This window comes from Bombina bombina, chromosome 6 (assembly GCF_027579735.1).
Source record: "Bombina bombina isolate aBomBom1 chromosome 6, aBomBom1.pri, whole genome shotgun sequence".
Taxonomy (NCBI): Eukaryota; Metazoa; Chordata; class Amphibia; order Anura; family Bombinatoridae; genus Bombina; species Bombina bombina.
The window spans coordinates 877,528,088-877,550,099 of NC_069504.1; the positions used below are offsets into that span (position 1 = coordinate 877,528,088).

The window sequence follows — 22,012 nt, forward strand, 5'->3', positions numbered from 1 at the left end:
TGCAATTTTTGCATTCATCTGAAACTAATACATGTCTAGTGTTCATTAACATTTTCCCAAAAATCTGTTACTATATCTTGATAAACAGTTATGTTCTAAATAGCAAAAGAGCAAATTCTATTTAATATAGAAAACACAGAAACGCAAAATAAAATAAAATTGAATGCCTCTTAACATTAATCCAAAATATTTTGGGGTGGTAGTGTCCCTTTATGCTATTGCCTTTCAAAGAGCAGTGTAATGCAATGTTTTTCATCATCCCAATTTGTAATAACGGCAAAGCATTTATGGTAAGATAGGTATCCAAAGAGTAGTGCGCACTGGCACTCGACAAAGGAAAGTTCACAGAAAGTTTAAAAATCTTCAAAATTTATTATCCAAAATTAAGAACATAAGAGGTGAAGCTCCATCTAAAAACAAACACAGGTAAGTGCGGTCTAGATCTGACACAGACGCGTTTTGTGTGCATGCGCACTTGGTCACTACAATGGTTTTCATCATCCGAATTTGTAATAACGGCAAAGCATTTATGGTAAAATAACCTGGAAAAAAATGGTAACTGGCTGCTATGTTATAACCGGGAGATGGGTGACCATAATTAGACATGTGTGTTTCGTTTCGGCCAAATTTAGTTTCCGGACGAATTTTGGCCAATTCGGAGATTCGAATGCATCCGAATTTCCGAGTTGGAAAATCACAAAAAAATCCAAAACTAAATAAATCAGTTTCCAAATTTTTGGATCCATTATTCATATTTGGAATTTTTCATTGTTCTAATCTAATCTAAACCGCAGTTCCCCGACATCGCCGATACTAACTAAATCACTAAATAAAGCTATTAACCCCTAAACCGTAGTTCCCCGACATCGCTGACATTAAGTAAATCACTAAATAAAGCTAAGTATTAACCCCTAAATCGCAGCTCCCCAACATCGCCGACACTAACTAAACCTATTAACCCCTAAACCGCCGTTCCCAAACATCGCCAAAACTAACTAAACCTATTAACCCCTAAACCGCAGTTCCCCGACATTTCCAACACAAACTAAACCTATTAACCCTAAACTGCAGTTCCCAAACATTGCCGACACAAACTAAACCTATTAACCCCAAAACCGCCATACACCGGCCACATCGCCAACACTAACTAAACTTATTAACCCCTAAACCGCCGGCCCCCACATCGCAACAACCTAAATTTAACTATATTAACCCCTAAACCTAACACCCCCTAACTTTAACATAATTAAAATAGACCTAAATTAAAGTTTCAATTATTTATAAACTACCTAGTTAAAATAAATACAAACTTACCTGTGAAATAAAAATAAAACCTAATCTTACACTAATAAAACCTAACATTACAAAAATTAAAAACCTAACATTACAAAAATAAAAAACCTAACATTACAAAAAAAATTAAAACTACCATTACAAAAAAAAATTATCCAAAATAATAAAAATTATTCCTATTCTAATACCCCGCTTAAAAACAAAACAAAAAAAAACCCACCCCAAAATAAAAAATCCCTAATCTATAATAAACTACCAAGGGCCCTTAAAAGGGCCTTTTGCAAACAAATAAAAACAAACACCCCCTTTACAAACCCCCAACCCCCCAAACCCACAAAATAAAAAAAACCTAACTAAAAAAAAACTAATCTACCCATTGCCCTGAAAAGGGCATTTGTATGGGCATTGCCCTTAAAAGGGCATTCAACTCTTTTCCGGCCCAAAGCCCTAATTGAATCCTCAGTGTGCGGCGGATGATCGCATGAAGAGGATCTCCACGTCGGACCGATGGACCTCTGTCTGGACCTCCGCCTCCGTGCATCGACCGCTCCGCCTCTGCAGGGATGAAGAAGATGCCGGTCTCGGGATGGATGTAGAAGGAGACGCCTAGATAAAGATACTTCGCTGCTGAGATGAAGATCTTTCGCCAGACTTCAGCAACTGTGAGTACCAATTTTGGGGTTAGGTTTTTTGTTTTTTTTTGGGGTGTTTTTTTTTTAGATTAGGGCTTTGGGCCAAAAAAGAGATGAATGCCCTTTTAAGGGCAGTAAAAGAGCTGAATGTCCTTTTAAGGGCAGTAAAAGAGTGTTTTTTTTTTTTTTAACAAGGTATTAGAATAGGAATAATTTTTATTGCTTTGGATAATTTTGTTTGTTATTTTTTGTAATGGCAGTCTTTTTTATTTTTTGTAATTTTAGTGTTTATTATTTTTTGTAATTGTAATTTTAATTTTTTAGTAATCTTAGGTTTTTTTACTTTTAGTAATGGTAGGTTTTTTATTTTTTAGTAATGTTAGGTTTTATTAGTGTAAGCTTATGTTTTATTTTTATTTCACAGGTAAGTTTTTATTTATTATAACTAGGTAGTTAGTAAATAGTAATATTGTAGCCAGCTTAGGTTTTATTTTTATTTCACAGGTAAGTTTGTATTTATTTTTAAATAGGTAGTTAGTTAATAATTGTAACTTTAATTAAGGTCTATTTTAATTATGTTAAAGTTAGGGGGTGTTAGGTTTAAGGGTTAATATAGTTTAATTTAGGTTGTTGCAATGTGGGGGCCGGCGGTTTAGGGGTTAATAGGTTTAGCTAGTGTCGGCGATGTCGGTAAACTGTGGTTGAGGGGTTAATAGGTTTAGTTAGTGTTGGCGATGTTTGTGAACTGCGGTTTAGGGGTTAATAGGTTTACTTAGTTTTGGCAATGTGGGGGGGGGGGTGCGGTTTAGGGGTTAATAGGTTTACTTAGTTTTGGCAATGTGTGGGGGGGTGCGGTTTAGAGATTAATTGGTTTCGTTAGTGTCGGCGATGTCGGGGAACGGTGGTTTAGGGGTTAATAGCTTTATTAGTAATTAAGTTAGTGTCTGTGATGTGGGGGGTGCGGTTTAGGGTTTAATAGGTTTAGGTAGTGTTGGTGATGTGGGGGTGTCTGGTTTAGGGGTATATAGCTTTTTTTAGTGTCTGTGATGTGGATGGTGGCAGGGGTTTTAGATAATTTTGTTTCGGCAATCGGCAGGCGGACATGATTCGCTGTAGCTGCTTCTTAAATCCTGATTCCTCACGCAGAATGAGCAGCATACGCTGCTTAATAAATCTGCCCCTAAGGCCGGACTTGGGGCTCCCCTGGCCAAACTGTGATATGGATTTAGTGTTATACTAAACCTATTACTTAAGGTATTTCTTTATTAACTCTTATTAAAACCATTATGCTACACCTACAATATAGAGTTTGATTTTGGTCATTTGACCTATACCTCTTGCAATCTAAACTAGAACACTTAGGTTTCATCCTGATACAGAAGAAGCTATGATAGGCCGTATTTAAACATGTTAGCCTCACTTAGGCATATCATCATGCTTCGTGCATGTGCTTAAATATCTCTTCTTTCCACAGATTGTCTTTCCATTTGTTTCTCTTCAATTAAACCTTTCTTATCCTTATGGGGAAAGAATGTGTGTCACCTCAATCCCTTGTCTTACATTCACTTGTACTGCGGTACAGCCCTGCTCCTCCACTGACATCAGGGGCGAGATTACATATGCAGCGCAGGCTTCAGCGTAACTGCTGAAACCTGCGCCACCCGTAATTTCACCTCGTACATCGGTGTATCACATATACGGTGTCGGATAAACTAGCGATGTCCAGAAATGTGCGTAAATACAAATTTCTGGAATCGCCAGTGACTTACAGCATGTTAGAAACTGCCGGCGCATATAACTCCCGTAAAAGTCTAACCCGCCTCCCAAAAATAAACCCGACACGCAAAAAACCCTTTATCCGCAATCCCCCCAGATCGCAAATAATAATACATTTATTAACCCCTAATCCACCAACATCCCACAATGCAATATGAGTAATTAAACTATTAACACCTAATCCACTATTCACCCACATTGCAATCTTCATAGTAAAAATATTAACCCCTAAATCCACCAACCCCAACATCGCAAACTACCTAATAAATGCATTAACCCCTAATCCGCCATTAACCCACATCGCAACAAACCGTATAAATCTATTAACCCCTAATCCGCCAAACCCACACAATGCAATAATCCTAATAAAACTATTAACCCCTAAACTGCCAAACCCACACAATGCAATAATTCTAATAAAACTATTAACCCCTAATCCGCCAAACCACCACAACACAAGTACCCTAATTAACCTATTCACCCCTAATTCGCCAAACCCCCACAACGCAAATATCTAATTGAATTACTAAGCCCCCTAACCTAACACCCACTAAATTAACCCCAAATTACTTAAAATAATAAAATACTAAATTATACTTAAAATAAAAAATCCTAACATTACTTAGAAAATAAACCTAAGATTAAATTAAAATAAATTAATCTAAAATTACCAAAAATAAAAAAGTCTAACATTACAGAAAATAAACAAAATTATCCAAAATAAAAAATAAACCTAATCCCTATGAAAATAAAAAGCCCCCCTAAAATAAAAACACCCCCTAATCTAATGCTAAACTACCAATAGCCCTTAAAAGCTCTTTTGCATTTAAAAGGAGCATTTAAAAGGAGCATTTGTATGGGCACTGCCCTTAAAAGGGCATTCAGCTCTTTTACTGCTCTTAAAAGGGCATTCAGCTCTTTTACTGCTCGTAAAAGGGCATTCAGCTCTTTTACGATTGCCCATTAAAACCTAATATAAAAAATAAAAAATAAAAAAAATTCCTAACTCTAACCCCCAAAAAGGTACTCACCGTTGCTGAAGTCCAGCGGAGAAGGTCCTGTTCCAGGCGGTGAAGTCTTCTTCCAAGCGGCCGATATTTTCTCCCAAGTGGGGACCTCTTCCTTCTTCATCCAGGACCAAGCCGGAGCGGAGATGAGCGCGGAGCAGGACCGGCAACCGCAGAGCCATGGAGCATGCAGGATCCTCTTCGTACAATCGCCACCGAACACTGAATAGTGAATTCAAGGTACGCATTTAAATATGGGGTACCTTGAATATCTATTGGCTGAAAAATTTAAATCAGCCAATAGGATGAGAGCTACTCGAATCCTATTGGCTGTTAATTATTTTATTATGTATATTGCGTTGTGGTGGGTTTTGTAATGCTCGTGGGATACACCTCTATCAAACCAAACTCGGCCAGTAGTCTTGTTACCCTGGCATCGAACCGGAATGATAGGGAATATCCCAGAGCAGAGAAGGTTTGCAAGATAGGGTAAGTGGCACTCACCACAGACAGGACAGTCCTTGGCGGCAACAGGCAGGAAACCAGAGAAAGGTAGTTCAGGGAAAGGTTGGATAGGTAGGACCTGGCAACAGCAAGGCATTCCAGAGGCAAACCACTAGGATGCTCAGACAGGCAGGGTTTGGCAATAGTAAGGCAGTCCAGAGGTAAACCACTAGGATGGTCAGGCAGGCAGGGTTTGGCAACAGTAAGGCAATCCAGAGCAATAGGGGTTAAGAGGCAGAGTGGTCAGACAAGCAGAGTTCACCAGCAGTATATCAATCCAGCAGTTAAAGCATTAACAGGCAGAGTGATCAGACAATCAAGGGTCAGCAACAATATAACAGTCTAGCATAAGAATCAATAACACCCAGGAGAACAGTAAGTAACACCTATACTTGGGGAGTGATAGGTAGGACTGAAGTTACTTACATAGTCGCCGGATTCGCGCCACAGGAGTTCCAGACCGGCTTCTGAATGGGGAAGCGTGCAGCGATATCACCACTGCACGCAGAGAGGAGCTGACTCCCCCCTAGGCAACGAGCAGACAGCAGGTGCCGCGTCCCTAGCAACAGTTAGAGTGGCGCGACAGGTTTGCGGATTTGGGGTTAATACATTTATAAGGTTAGATTGTGATGTGGGGGTTGGTGGATTAGAGGTTATTACATTTATTTAGTTATTGCGGTGGGGATTGGCGGTTGACAGGTAGATAGATATTGTGCATGCATTAGGTGTTAGTTAATATTTTCAGGCAGTTACGGGAGTTACGGTGCTCTCATATTCAGTGCAAGGCTTGCTGCGCCTGCCTATGTCTGGCGAGGTGAAAATGGAGTAAAATTTCTCAATTTTTGCCACGTAAGTCCTTGCGCTGAATATGTAATACCGATTTGCATTGCTGTTCTATGTTAGCTTATGGGAGTAAAAATTGCGGGAAATGGGTGAAATATACGCGCTGCATTTATATGCCGCGCGGTTTATGTGATTGCAAAACCTTGTAAAAATCGGCGTCGCCGGCTTTTGCGGGAGACGCCGCATTTGTAATCTTGCCCCAGGTATTTAAGCTCTCAGTAGTGATTGATTATGTCTGAACCTTGTTGTACCTAGATTAAATTATTGCCTTGAAAACAGCAAGTTGAGAGACACTTGTATAAAGCATTACCAGACCAATTGTGTGCTATCATACATACTTATCAATTGGTTTATAGCAGTGAGATAGAAAACATCTATCGTATATATTTTTTAGAGAGGTCAATCTCTAAATTTTTATTAGAGGGGAGGATTACCTTTATTATATTAAGGCTCTACCCATATCTATTCCCCCCCTTGATCACTTGATAGGTTCATCAAGTGTGTGTCTGGATTCTTTTAATGTGTATGTTATTTTGGATTTTAAACAAATCAATAAAAGTTATATTTTATTTTCCCTTTATTTGGATACGACTGCCTATAGTCAGGGCCCAGAGTGCTTACAATGCATACGTTTTTTGTGGGGATTCTTGGCTTTCTCTAGCTACCCCACTCTTTAGTTTTCAATCATTGTTATATGCATGAGCACCATTTCCCCCACATTACCAGTGAATTATTTGACATTATTTAAAAATCTTGATTTATTGATACTGGAAACTGTGCTTTAAATAATTAAATTTTTGCGAATAATGTGGATCTTGCTCTTACCATGGCATGCAGTTATCCGTAGCTGAGATACGAAGGGGAGATCTGAATGGGTTAATGGTGGGAGGACTAGCCACACCTCCAGTTGCCATGGCGACCACTTGACCATCTACATCACAACTATACAGTGAACAATCTGAAAAGAACGCTGGCACTTTAAGAGACTACAAGAGAGTATAAAAAATAGACAACATTGGTTATCACCCTCTGGTACCTTATATCTCTAAACTTTTATTTTTGTCACCATGAAAGGTATTACAGCTAGCAAATGAAGTCACCATATAACCCACTTATTACTACTTCTGAAGGATTTTGTCAAGTGACCTCTGAATAAAAGTAATCATTCTTAAGTGGCATTATAATCATTAGTCACTAAATTAGAAAGTGTTTGCAAGTTCTCAACATTGGATATTCAATTTGTTTGCTTGTTATAAGAATGTGAAAGGGGCGAAACACATTACCACACACTTACCTCACTAACTTGCCTCCCCAAATACTAAAATCAATGCAAAAATTGTCAAATTAAAATAAAAAAACATACCTTTATTAGTTGTGGTTGGATTGCATACTTTATAGTATACCAAATTGTGAAAGTTGCCATTTTGAATTAGCAAGATTTCTATTAAAGGGACAGTAAAGTCAAAACTAAACTTTAATGATTCAGATAGAGCATGCAATTTTAAACAACTTTCCAATTTACTTTTATCATCAAATTTGCTTTGTTCCCTTGGTGGTATTTTTGAAAAGCTAAACCTAGCTAGGCTCAAACTAATTTCTAAACCGTTGAAAATCACCTCCTAGCTCTGAGCATTTTGAAAGTTTTTCACAGTTAGACTGTGCTAGTTCACATGTGTCATATAGATAACATTGTGCTCACTCCTGTGAAGTTATTTAGGAGTCTTCACTGATTGACTACACTGCATGTCTGTCAAAGGCACTTACATAAGTGGGCTGTCTGCAAAAGCTTAGATACAAGGTAATCACAGAGGTAAAAAGTATATTAATATAACTGTGTTGGTTATGCAAAAACAGGGAATGGGTAATAAAGGGATTATCCATCTTTTTAAATAAGAAAAATGTTGGTGTAGACTGTCCCTTTAAGTATCTAACTGAACTAGTAATAATGTAGACATTGCCTACCCTGGATCACTGACACAGGGCTATTATGGCTGTCAGGGTGCCAGGAATAGGACTGAGACGAGAAGTGCAAAAATAATCACACCTAAATTAATAGAAAAAATAATAAAAAGTCCACAAGTCAAATAACAAGCCAGGAGTAGTCAGACGAGCCGAGTCAGGAGCCAAAGTGAATAGTCAGACGAGCCGGAATCAGGAACAAGGAAAACAGCAGAGTCAGGAACAAGCCAGGGATCAGGAACCAGGAAGGACGTCAGGCAGCCAGGTAATACACAGGAACTCTCACAAACAGGTCTGAGACAGCGCAAAGGCAAAGCATACTGAACAGAGGCCCTTTAAATAATAAGTGATGACATCACAATTCTGAGACTGCATCCTGTCTCACATGGATGATGCACACCAGTCTGGCCATAAAAGGAAGTGCAGGAAGTGAGCAGCATCCCCCACAATGCACCATAGTCAGAAAGAGAGGTGAGTAAAATAGCTGCCAGCAGCACATGGCAAACACAACAGGGAAAAACCCTGACAGTACCCTCCCCTCAACGACCCCTCCCCCGCGGGAGGACAAAAGGCTTATTGGGGAAACAGTCATGGAAGGCACGGAGAAAGGCGGGAGCATGAACATCAGAGGAGGGAACCCAAGAACGCTCCTCTGGACCGTAGCCCCTCCAGTGAACCAAATACTGTACACGGCCCCTGGACATACAAGAGTCAATAATGCTGCTGACCTCATACTCCTCATGGTTGTCAACAAAGATAGGATGGGGACGAGGCAACACAGTGGTAAACCGATTACAAACCAATGGTTTCAAGAGGGAGACATGAAAAACATTGGAGATGCGCATAGCAGGAGGAAGGTCAAGAGCGTAGGCCACAGGATTAACCCGTCTGAGAATTCGAAAAGGACCAACATAATGGGGAGCCAATTTATTGGAAGGCACATGAAGGTTCAAGTTGCGGGAGGACAGCCAAACTCTCTCACCAACCTGGTAGGAAGGTGCGGGCATATGCTTACGATCAGCCTGGAACTTTTGGCGCTGCATAGAACAATGAAGGCAATCCTGAATCTGCACCCACGTGGAACGGAGTTGCCGGAGATGCTCCTCCAAAGCCGGAATACCCTGAGACATGAATGAATCGGGCAACAAGGATGGTTGAAACCCATAATTCGCCATGAACGGGGATAACTTGCAGGAAGCATTAATAGCACTATTACAAGCAAACTCTGCCCAAGGCAACAGTTCAGACCAATTATTGTGGTGATCTGAGACATAGCAATGGAGAAACTGTTCCAGAGTTTGATTAGACCGTTCCGCAGCCCCATTGGATTGAGGGTGATATGCCGAGGAGAAGGAAAGCTGGATCCCTATTTGAGCACAAAAGGAACGCCAAAATCTGGAGACAAACTGGCTACCCCGGCCCGACACTATCTCCTTGGGTAACCCATATAAATGGAAGACCTCCCGGGCAAAAATTGAAGCAAGCTCCTGAGCGGTAGGCAGCTTCATCAAGGGAATGCAATGTGACATTTTAGAAAAACGGTCAACCACCATAGGGATAACAGTATTGCAATTGGAAACACGGAGCTCGACAATGAAGTCCATGGAAAGATGTGTCCAAGGACACTAACCATTAGCAATAGGTTGAAGAAGACCCACAGGAAGACATTGAGGAGTCTTATTCTGTGCACAAACTGAGCAGGACACAACATACGCAGCAACATCAGAACCTGATCAGAAGACCTGGCCACCAGAATTGTTGAGTGACAGACCAAATCATTTGGTTCTTGCCTGGGTGACCTGCGGCTTTAGGATAGTGGTAAGTGTGCAAAAGTTTAGTTCAAAGATTCTCAGGAACAAAACACTTACCACTAAGTTTCTCAGGAGGTGCATTGGTTTGTGCAGCCAGGATCTCCTCCCCCAAGGGAGAAGTCAAATTAGTATGTATGGTAGCCAAAATATGGTTAGGAGGTACAACAGGAGTAGGTACAGACTCCTCCTTAGACAGAGGTGAAAATTCTCGAGAGAGGGCATCAGCTCTAACATTCTTACTACCAGGCAGGTAGGAGACCACATAATTAAACCGAGACAAAAATAGCGCCCATCTGGCCTGTCAGGGCGACAAACGTTTTGCTTCAGATAGATAAGTTAAATTCTTGTGGTCAGTAAGAATGAGCACTTGCACGCTAGTAACCTTGAGAAGATGCCTCCATTCCTTAAGTGCCAAAATTATGGCCAGTAATTCCCTGTCGCCAATTTCATAATTGGACTCCGCTGGAGACAATTTCTTAGAGAAGAAACCACACGGATGCAAGGAACCGTCAGGCGTAGGACGTTGAGACAAGAGTGCACCTACTCCAGTCTTAGACGCATCAACCTCAAGAATGAAAGGCAGGACAGGGTTATGATGAGCCAGAACTGGAGCGGCAGCAAAGGCAGTCTTAAGACTATCAAAGGCCTTAATATCAGTAGGTGACCAATGTAGTGGATCATTCTCTTTACGGGTCATGTCTGTGATAGGTTTGACCAAGGAAGAAAAGTTTTTAATAAACTTTCTATAGTAATTGGCGAACCCCAAAAAACGTTGAATAGACCGAAGACCCACTGGGCGAGGCCACTGCAGAACTGCAGATAACTTGTCAAGATCCATGGAGAACCCTGCAACGGAGATAACATAGGTTATTTGAGTCTGATGGAACTCACATTTCTCAAGTTTACAAAACAGGCCGTTCTCACGTAGTCTCTGAAGAACCCGTGTAACATCAGAACAATGAGCCTCAAGTGTGGGTGAGTGTATGAGGATGTCGTCTAAGTACACCAAAACACACTGTTGCAACATATCTCGTAGGACATCATTAATAAATTCCTGAAAAACAGCAGGAGTATTACATAGGCCAAAGGGCATTACAAGATACTCATAATGCCCGCTCCTGGTGTTAAATGCTGTTTTCCATTTGTGGCCCTTCTTAATCCTAACGAGATTGTACGCTCCTCTCAAATCAAGTTTAGTAAAGACTGTAGCTCCCTTGAGGCGGTCAAAGAGTTCCGTAATAAGCGGAATAAGGTAAGCATTCTTAATGGTAAGACGATTAAGACCCCTATAATCGATACATGGTCTTAACTCGCCACCCTTTTTCTTCACAAAGAAGAAGCCAGCCCCTGCAGGAGAGCAGGATTTGCAGATGATCCCCCACGACAGAGCATCAGCAACATACTCCTCCATAGCACAATTCTCTGCAACAGACAGAGGGTACACCCGGCCCCGAGGAGGAATAGCTCTGGGTTGCATGTCTATGGCACAATCGTAAGACCGGTGAGGAGTCAACGTACCGGCACACACCTTGTCAAACACGTCTAGGAATTCTCGGTACTCTTCTGGCAATTGAGATACCGAAGAAGTGCACAAGACTTTAACTGGTTTCCGATGACAAGTGGAAATACATTGCGGGGACCACGACAGAATTTTGGACCTGCGCCAGTCGAGACTGGGATTGTGCTTTTGGAGACAGAGATAACCCAGAACAACCAGAAAATGCGGAGAGTTTATCACCTGGAACTGGAGGGTTTCAAAATGGAGAGCCCCAACAGCCATGGACAACAGAGCAGTTTCGTGAGTAACGAGTGCGGGCTGAAGGGGCCTGCCATCAATGGCCTCAATAACAAGCAGTACGGACCGAGGCAAAACAGGAATAGAGTGCTTTGATACAAAAGCACTGTCAATGAAATAGCCCGCAGCACCGGAGTCAACAAGAGCCTGAGTGACTATGGAGGAGTCCACCCAGGAAAGGACAACCGTGACCAAAGGTTTCTCCTTAAGCGGTTCCGGGGACGAGGATAAACCACCCAAGGTCTGCCCCCGACAGGACCTTAGGTGTGAGCTTTTCCCGGCCGTGTAGGAAAAGACTTCAAAAGGTGACCCTGTAACCCACAATAGAGGCAGAGCCCCTCCCTCCTCCTAAAGGCCCTCTCCGCCACGGAGAGACGCGTGAATCCCAGCTGCATCAGCTCAGCAGTACCTGGTGACTCGGGACCAGGAGGCATGGGAGGAGAGGGAGGCATGGGTGGGAACGAACACGTAGGAGATAACGGAACATTAGACTTCCGCAAGCGCTCCTTGAAAGAGGGCCTCTCTCTGAGTCTGATGTCAATTAGGATCAAAAAAGACACCAATGCCTTGAGATCCTCTGGTAAATCTCTGGCAGCAACTTCGTCTTTAATTGCATCAGAGAGCCCATGAAAGAAGGCGGCAACAAGGGCTTCATTGTTCCAACCTACCTCTGTGGCAAGCGTACGGAACTCAATAGCATACTGAGCAACAAATCTTGTACCTTGCTGAATGGACATGAGTCATTTAGCAGCAGAGGAGAAGCGAGCCGTAACATCAAATACCCTTCGAAAGGAGGCCACAAATTCAGGGTAATTTGAAATCACAGATTTATTAGTCTCCCACAAGGGATTAGCCCAGACAAGAGCTTTGTCAGAGAAATCCCACCTTAGCTCTGTCAGAGGGAAACGCCTGAGGTAACATCTCAAAGTAAATGCCCACCTGGTTCAAAAACCCTCTGCACTGAATAGGATCGCCTCCATATCGCTGAGGTAGAGGTGCAGAACCGGACATGCTCCTGGTAGGCATAGGTGCAGCAGCGGAAACAGGAGCAGCCATAACTTGCGGAACACTTTGGTCCAAATGTGCAGTGCGAGTCAGCAGGGTTTGCAGGGCTAGTGCAAATTGATCCAAGCGGTGATCCTGTTCATCCATCCTGGAAATTATGGCAGGTAAAGGTGGATTATAAGCACCATCAGGATTCATGGCCTTTGCGTAATGTCAGGGTGCCAGGAATAAGACTGAGACGAGAAGTGCAAAAATAATCACACCTTTATTAATAGCAAAAAATAATAAAAAGTCCACAAGTCAAATAACAAGCCAGGAGTCAAAACCAGAGCTGGTAGTCAGACGAGCCGAGTCAGGAGCCAAAGCGAATAGTCAGACGAGCCGGAATCAGGAACAAGGAAAACAGCGGAGTCAGGAACAAGCCAGGGATCAGGAACCAGGAAGGACGTCAGGCAGCCAGGTAATACACAGGAACTCTCACAAACAGGTCTGAGACAGCGCAAAGGCAAAGCATACTGAACAGAGGCCCTTTAAATAATAAGTGATGACATCACAATTCTGAGACTGCATCCTGTCTCACATGGATGATGCACACCAGTCTGGCCATAAAAGGAAGTGCAGGAAGTGAGCAGCATCCCCCACAATGCACCATAGTCAGAAAGAGAGGTGAGTAAAATGGCAAACACAACAGGGGAAAACCCTGACAATGGCGCACAAAATGCGTAGGATGCATTTGTGGACTACTTTCTGGCCAATAAATGCTGATTTTTAAACTAAATGGTAAAATCTTAGTTTGAGCCTGGAGTCCCTATGGTTCATGTTTTTATAATGTGGATATAAGGCACACGGCAATACACAGGTGATCAAATCTCTTACATCTTGCGCTATGAATCTGTCTCCACAAATGGTGGTCTTAGTGAATACAGTCTATTTTATGTAACAAAAGTATAAGCATTCTGATATTAAATACAGCATTTATTTAGCTAATAACTACATGTCTGAATTAAAAATATTTAGATCCACTTTTTTAGTCTCAACTTTTTTTTTTTTAAAGATAGATAACGCCTTTATTACCCATTCCCCAGCTTTGCACAACCAACCTTGTTATATTGATATACTTTATAGCATTTAAACCTCTGCCTGTTTCTAAGTCACAACAAACAGCCTCTTATCACATGCTTTTTTATTAGCTTTTCACAACAAGAGACTGCTAATTCATGTAGGCCCTATAGATAACATTGTGCTCTCTCCTGTGGAGTTGTGCACGACACAGCACTAATTGGCTTAAATGCAAGTCTATAGATAATAAATAAATAGCCATATGATAAGGGGTCTGTCAGAAGAGGCTTATATACATGGTAATCACAGAGGTAAAACGTATATTAAAGGGACACTGAACCCAAATTTTTTCTTTTGGGATTCAGATAGAGCATGACATTTTAAGCAACTTTCTAATTTACTCCTATTATCAAATTGTCTTCATTCTCTTGGTATCTTTATTTGAAATGCAAGAATATAAGTTTAGATGCCGGCCCATTTTTGGTGAACAACCTGGGTTGTCCTTGCTGATTGGTGGATAAATTCATCCACCAATAAAAAAGTGCTTTCCAGAGGTCTGAACCAAAAAAAAGCTTAGATGCCTTCTTTTCAAATAAAGTTAGCAAGAGAATGAAGGAACATTTATAATAGGAGTACATTAGAAAGTTGCTTACAATTGCATGCTGAATCATGAAAGAAAAAATTTGGGTTCAGCGTCCCTTTAATATAACCATGTTGGCTGTGCAAAAATGGAGAATGGCTAATAAAGGGATTATCTGTCTTTTTTGAACAATACATTTTTTGGAGTTGACTGTCCCTTTAAGGGATAGAAAAGGCAAAATTAAACCTGCATGATTCAGATAGAGAATTTCATTTTTAGATACTTAAATTCTCTTCTATTTTCAAATGTGCTTTGTTCTCTTGGTATCCCTTGTTGAAAAAGAATACACACATATCCTACACTAGTGGGAGCTAGCTGCTGATTGGTGCCTGCACACATTTGTCTCTTGTGATTGGCTAACTATATGTGTTCAGCTTCCTGTCAGTAGTGCAATGCTGTTTCTTCAGCAAAGGATAAAAAGAGAATGAAGCAAATTGTATGTTCTATCCAAATCATGAAAAAAATAAATAAAAAAAATTGACATCACTGTATTGGAAAATATCTGCACACAAAAAAAACAGAATTTATGCTTACCTGATAAATTACTTTCTCCAACGGTGTGTCCGGTCCACGGCGTCATCCTTGCTTGTGGGATATTCTCTTCCCCAACAGGAAATGGCAAAGAGTCCCAGCAAAGCTGGTCACATGATCCCTCCTAGGCTCCGCCCACCCCAGTCATTCGACCGACGGACAGGAGGAAATATATATAGGAGAAACCATATGATACCGTGGTGACTGTAGTTAGAGAAAATAATTCATCAGACCTGATTAAAAAACCAGGGCGGGCCGTGGACCGGACACACCGTTGGAGAAAGTAATTTATCAGGTAAGCATAAATTCTGTTTTCTCCAACATTGGTGTGTCCGGTCCACGGCGTCATCCTTACTTGTGGGAACCAATACCAAAGCTTTAGGACACGGATGAAGGGAGGGAGCAAATCAGGTCACCTAAATGGAAGGCACCACGGCTTGCAAAACCTTTCTCCCAAAAATAGCTTCCGAAGAAGCAAAAGTATCAAATTTGTAAAATTTGGCAAAAGTGTGCAGTGAAGACCAAGTCGCTGCCTTACATATCTGGTCAACAGAAGCCTCGTTCTTGAAGGCCCATGTGGAAGCCACAGCCCTAGTGGAGTGAGCTGTGATTCTTTCAGGAGGCTGCCGTCCGGCAGTCTCATAAGCCAATCGGATAATGCTTTTAAGCCAAAAGGAAAGAGAGGTAGAAGTCGCTTTTTGACCTCTCCTTTTACCAGAATAAACAACAAACAAGGAAGATGTTTGTCTGAAATCTTTAGTAGCCTCTAAATAGAATTTTAGAGCACGGACTACGTCCAAATTGTGTAACAAACGTTCCTTCTTTGAAACTGGATTCGGACACAAAGAAGGTACAACTATCTCCTGGTTAATATTTTTGTTGGAAACAACTTTCGGAAGAAAACCAGGCTTAGTACGCAAAACCACCTTATCTGCATGGAACACCAGATAGGGCGGAGAACACTGCAGAGCAGATAACTCTGAAACTCTTCTAGCAGAAGAAATTGCAACCAAAAACAAAACTTTCCAAGATAATAACTTAATATCTACGGAATGTAAGGGTTCAAACGGAACCCCTTGAAGAACTGAAAGAACTAGATTTAGACTCCAGGGAGGAGTCAAAGGTCTGTAAACAGGCTTGATCCTAACCAGAGCCTGAACAAATGCTTGAACATCTGGCACAGCTGCCAGTCTTTTGTGAAGTAAAACAGATAAAGCAGAGATCTGTCCCTTCAGAGAACTTGCAGATAATCCTTTCTACAAACCTTCTTGTAGAAAGGATAGAATCTTAGGAATTTTTATCTTGTTCCATGGGAATCCTTTAGATTCACACCAACAGATATATTTTTTCCATATTTTATGGTAAATTTTTCTAGTTACAGGCTTTCTAGCCTGAATCAGAGTATCTATTACAGAATCTGAAAACCCACGCTTTGATAAAATCAAGCGTTCAATCTCCAAGCCGTCAGTTGGAGGGAAACCAGATTCGGATGTTCGAATGGACCCTGAACAAGAAGGTCCTGTCTCAAAGGTAGCTTCCATGGTGGAGCTGATGACATATTCACCAGGTCTGCATACCAAGTCCTGCGTGGCCACGCAGGAGCTATCAAGATCACCGAGGCCCTCTCCTGATTGATCCTGGCTACCAGCCTGGGGATGAGAGGAAACGGTGGGAATACATAAGCTAGGTTGAAGGTCCAAGGTGCTACTAGTGCATCTACTAGGGTCGCCTTGGGATCCCTGGATCTGGACCCGTAGCAAGGAACCTTGAAGTTCTGACGAGACGCCATCAGATCCATGTCTGGAATGCCCCATAATTGAGTTATTTGGGCAAAGATTTCCGGATGGAGTTCCCACTCCCCCGGATGGAATGTCTGACGACTCAGAAAATCCGCTTCCCAATTTTCCACTCCTGGGATGTGGATCGCAGACAAGTGGCAGGAGTGATCCTCCGCCCATTTAATTATCTTGGTCACTTCTTTCATCGCCAGGGAAGTCCTTGTTCCCCCCGATGATTGATATATGCAACGGTCGACATGTTGTCTGACTGAAACCTTATGAATTTGGCCTTTGCTAGTTGAGGCCAAGCTCTGAGAGCATTGAATATCGCTCTCAGTTCCAGAATGTTTATCGGGAGAAGAGACTCTTCCCGAGACCATAGACCCTGAGCTTTCAGGGATTCCCAGACCGCGCCCCAGCCCACTAGGCTGGCGTCGGTCGTGACAATGACCCACTCTGGTCTGCGGAAGCTCATTCCCTGTGACAGATTGTCCAGGGTCAGCCACGAACGGAGTGAATCTCTGGTCTTTTGATCTACTTGAATCGTCGGAGACAAGTCTGTATAATCCCCATTCCACTGTCTGAGCATGCACAGTTGTAATGGTCTTAGATGAATTTGTGCAAAAGGAACTATGTCCATTGTTGCAACCATCAATCCTATTACTTCCATGCACTGCGCTATGGAAGGACGAGGAACAGAATGAAGTACTTGACAAGAGCTTAGAAGTTTTGATTTTCTGACCTCTGTCAGAAAAATCCTCATTTCTAAGGAATCTATTATTGTTCCCAAGAAGGGAACTCTTGTTGACGGGGACAGAGAACTTTTTTCTTTGTTCACCTTCCATCCGTGAGATCTGAGAAAGGCTAGGACGATGTCCGTATGAGCCTTTGCTTTTGACAGGGACGACGCTTGAATCAGGATGCCCCTTGGTCTTAGAACCGCTAGAAGGGACCCTAGTACCTTTGTGAAAATCCTTGGAGCAGTGGCTAATCCAAATGGAAGTGCCACAAACTGGTAATGCTTGTCCAGAAAAGCGAACCTTAGGAACTGATGATGTTCCTTGTGGATAGGAATATGTAGGTACGCATCCTTTAAATCCACGGTAGTCATAAATTGATTTTCCTGGATAGTAGGTAGGATCGTTCAAATAGTTTCCATTTTGAAAGATGGTACCCTGAGAAATTTGTTTAGGATCTTTAGATCCAAAATTGGTCTGAATGTTCCCTCTTTTTTGGGAACTATGAACAGATTGGAATAAAATCCCATTCCTTGTTCTCTTATTGGAACTGGATGTATCACTCCCATCTTTAACAGGTCTTCTACACAATGTAAGAATGCCTGTCTCTTTATTTGGTTTGAAGATAATTGAGACCTGTGGAACCTTCCCCTTGGGGGTAGTTCCTTGAATTCCAGGAGATAACCTTGAGAAACTATTTCTAGCGCCCAAGGATCCTGAACATCTCTTGCCCAAGCCTGAGCAAAGAGAGAAAGTTTGCCCCCCACTAGATCCGGTCCCGGATCGGGGGCTATCCCTTCATGCTGTTTTGGTAGCAGTGGTAGGCTTCTTGGCCTGCTTACCCTTGTTCCAGCCTTGCATTGGTTTCCAGGCTGGTTTGGGTTGTGAAGTATTACCCTCTTGCTTAGAGGATACAGAATTAGAGACTGGTCCGTTTCTGCGAAAGGGACGAAAATTAGGCTTATTATTAGCCTTAAAAGACCTATCCTGTGGGAGGGCGTGGCCCTTTCCCCCAGTGATGTCTGAAATAATCTCTTTCAAATCAGGTCCAAATAATGTTTTACCTTTGAAAGGAATGTTAAGCAATTTTGTCTTGGAAGACACATCCGCTGACCAAGACTTTAGCCAAAGCACTCTGCGCGCCACGACAGCAAACCCTGAATTTTTCGCCGCTAATCTAGCTAATTGCAAAGCTGCATAAAAAACAAAAGAGTTAGCCAATTTAAGTGCTTGAACTCTGTCCATAACCTCCTCATACGAAGATTCTTTACTGAGCGATTTTTCTAGTTCCTCGAACCAGAAACACGCTGCCGTAGTGACAGGAACAATGCATGAAATTGGTTGTAGAAGGTAACCTTGCTGTACAAAAATCTTTTTAAGCAAACCCTCTAATTTCTTATCCATAGGATCTTTGAAAGCACAACTATCTTCGATAGGAATAGTAGTGCGTTTGTTTAGAGTAGAAACCGCCCCCTCGACCTTGGGGACTGTCTGCCATAAGTCCTTTCTGGGGTCGGCTATAGGAAATAATTTCTTAAATATAGGGGGGGAACAAAAGGTATGCCGGGCCTTTCCCACTCTTTATTTACTATGTCCGCCACCCGCTTGGGTATAGGAAAAGCGTCGGGGGGCACCGGAACCTCTAGGAACTTGTCCATCTTACATAATTTCTCTGGAATGACCAAATTGTCACAATCATCCAGAGTAGATAACACCTCCTTAAGCAGTGCGCGGAGATGTTCTAATTTAAATTTAAATGTCACAACATCAGGTTCAGCTTGATGAGAAATTTTTCCTGAATCTGAAATTTCTCCATCAGACAAAACCTCCCTCATGGCCCCTTGAGATTGGTGTGAGGGTATGTCAGAACAGTTATCATCAGCGTCCTCTTGCTCTTCAGTGTTTAAAACAGAGCAATCGCGCTTTCTCTGATAAGTAGGCATTTTGGATAAAAGATTTGCTATGGAGTTATCCATTACAGCCGTTAATTGTTGCATGGTAATAAGTATTGGCGCGCTAGATGTACTAGGGGCCTCCTGTGTGGGCATAACTGGTGTAGACACAGTAGGGGATGATGTAGTATCATGTTTACTCCCCTCATTTGAGGAATCATCTTGGGCAATATCATTATCTGTTGCATTACTGTCCTTACTTTGTTTGGACACTATGGCACAATTATCACATAAATTTAAATGGGGAGACACATTGGCTTTCATACATATAGAACATAGCTTATCTGATGGTACAGACATGTTAAACAGGCTTAAACTTGTCAACAAAGCACAAAAAACGTTTTAAAATAAAACCGTTACTGTCACTTTAAATTTCAAACTGAAAACACTTTATTACTGAATATGTGAAAAAGTATGAAGGAATTGTTCAAAATTCACCAAAATTTCACCACAGTGTCTTAAAGCATTAAAAGTATTGCACACCAAATTTCAGAGCTTTAACCCTTAAATTAACGGAACCGGAGCCGTTTTTACATTTAACCCCTATACAGTCCCAGAATGAGGCTCTGTCTATAACTAGAAAGGCCCCCATCTGAAAAAGGTGTCCAACACAGTGCCTGCCGTTTTTCTAAACGTTCCCCAAGATTATAATACCAATAATTAGTTAGAATCTGCATAATATGCCTAGTAAAGCAATTGTTTTAGCCCAGAAAAATGTCTACCAGTTTTTAAGCCCTTTTTGAAGCCCTTTATTCTTTTATGTTTAACTAAGAAAATGGCTTACCGGTCCCCATGAGGGGAAATGACAGCCTTCCAGCATTACATGATCTTGTTAGAAATATGGCTAGTCATACCTTAAGCAGAAAAGACTGCTAACTGTTTCCCCCAACTGAAGTTACTTCATCTCAACAGTCCTGTGTGGAAACAGCAATCGATTTTAGTTACTGCCTGCTAAAATCATCTTCCTCTTACAAACAGAAATCTTCATCCTTTTCTGTTTCAGAGTAAATAGTACATACCAGCACTATTTTAAAATAACAAACACTTGATAGAAGAATAAAACTACATTTAAACACCAAAAAAACTCTTAACCATCTCCGTGGAGATGTTGCCTGTGCAACGGCAAAGAGAATGACTGGGGTGGGCGGAGCCTAGGACCAGCTTTGCTGGGACTCTTTGCCATTTCCTGTTGGGGAAGAGAATATCCCACAAGTAAGGATGACGCCGTGGACCGGACACACCAATGTTGGAGAAAAAGTTTTAAAATCATTTACAACTGTAGTTTAGGTTTGCAAACCCATTGACAAACCCATTTGAAACCCCATTTGAAAAAGCTTTTGAGTGTTTATCTTAAAGTGATGCTAAACACAGAAATATTACTAACTTCCATCTTAAAGTAAGTGTCTTATTATAAATATCTTCTATTTTTTATTATAAGCCAAGTAGCATACAATTCAGTGCCGTGTATCCGCCGTCCCTGCTCTAATCACTATTTTTTTTTCCCTATGACCGCATCGCATTAGCCCATTTGTAATGCGTAGTGTTGCCATTTGTCCTTCAAAAAAATACTGGACAGCCAAACAGATAACCGGTGGTTGGCGCAGCACAGGTTTAAAAGCACAGTAGGGTCTTGTGGCAGAAAAAAAGGCACACGCATTATTTATATATATATACAGTATCTTACAAAAGTGAGTACACCCCTCACATTTTTGTAAATATTTTATTATATCTTTTCATGTGGCAAGACTGAAGAAATTACACTTTGCTACAATGTAAAGTAGTGAGTGTACAGCCTGTATAGCAGTGTAAATTTGCTGTCCCCTCAAAATAACTCAACACATAGCCATTAATGTCTAAGCTGTTGGCAACAAAAGTGAGTAAACCCCTAAGTGGAAATGTCCAAATTGGGCCCAATTAGCTATTTTCCCTCCCCGGTGTCATGTGACTGGTTAGTGTTACAAGGTTTCAGGTGTGAATTGGGAGCAGGTGTGTTAAATTTGGTGTTATCGCTCTCACACTCTCTCATACTGGTCACTGGAAGTTCAGCATGGTATCTCATGGCAAAGAACTCTCTGAGGATCTGAAAAAAAGAATTGTTGCTCTACATAAAGATGGCCTAGGCTATAAGAAGATTGCCAAGAATGAGCTGCAGCACACTGGGCAAGACCATACAGCGGTTTTACAGGATAGGTTCCACTCAGAACAGGCCTCGCCATGGTAGACCAAAGAAGTTGAGTGCAGATGCTCAGCGTCATATCCAGAGGTTGTCTTTGGGAAATATACGTATGAGCACTGCCAGCATTGCTGCAGAGGTTGAAGGGGTGGGGGGTCAGCCTGTCAGTGCACAGACCATACGCCGCACACTGCATCAAATTGGTCTGCATGGCTGTCGTTCCAGAAGGAAGCCTCTTCTAAAGATGATGCACAAGAAAGCCTGCAAACAGTTTGCTGAAGACAAGCAGACTAAGAACATCGATTACTGGAACCATGTCCTGTGGTCCAATGAGACCAAGATAAACGTATTTGGTTCAGATGGTGTCAAGTGTGTGTGGCGGCAATTAGGTGAGGAGTACAAAGACAAGTGTGTCTTGCCTACAGTCAAGCATGGTGGTGGGAGTGTCATGGTCTGGACCTGCATGAGTTCTGTTGGCACTTGGGAGCTACAGTTCATTGAGGAAACCATGAATGCC

General features: G+C 41.8%; 1 protein-coding gene across 1 annotated transcript in view; it reads right to left on the minus strand.

Annotated features, from left to right (window-relative positions):
* The window catches only part of ZMYND15 (zinc finger MYND-type containing 15), a 167,072-nt gene that overhangs the window by 14,421 nt on the left and 130,639 nt on the right, over nt 1-22,012 (minus strand). The window contains exon 13 of the mRNA XM_053719566.1: nt 6,881-7,041. Within this exon, the coding sequence (XP_053575541.1) occupies nt 6,881-7,041 (161 nt within the window). The remainder of the gene's footprint in view (nt 1-6,880; nt 7,042-22,012) is intronic.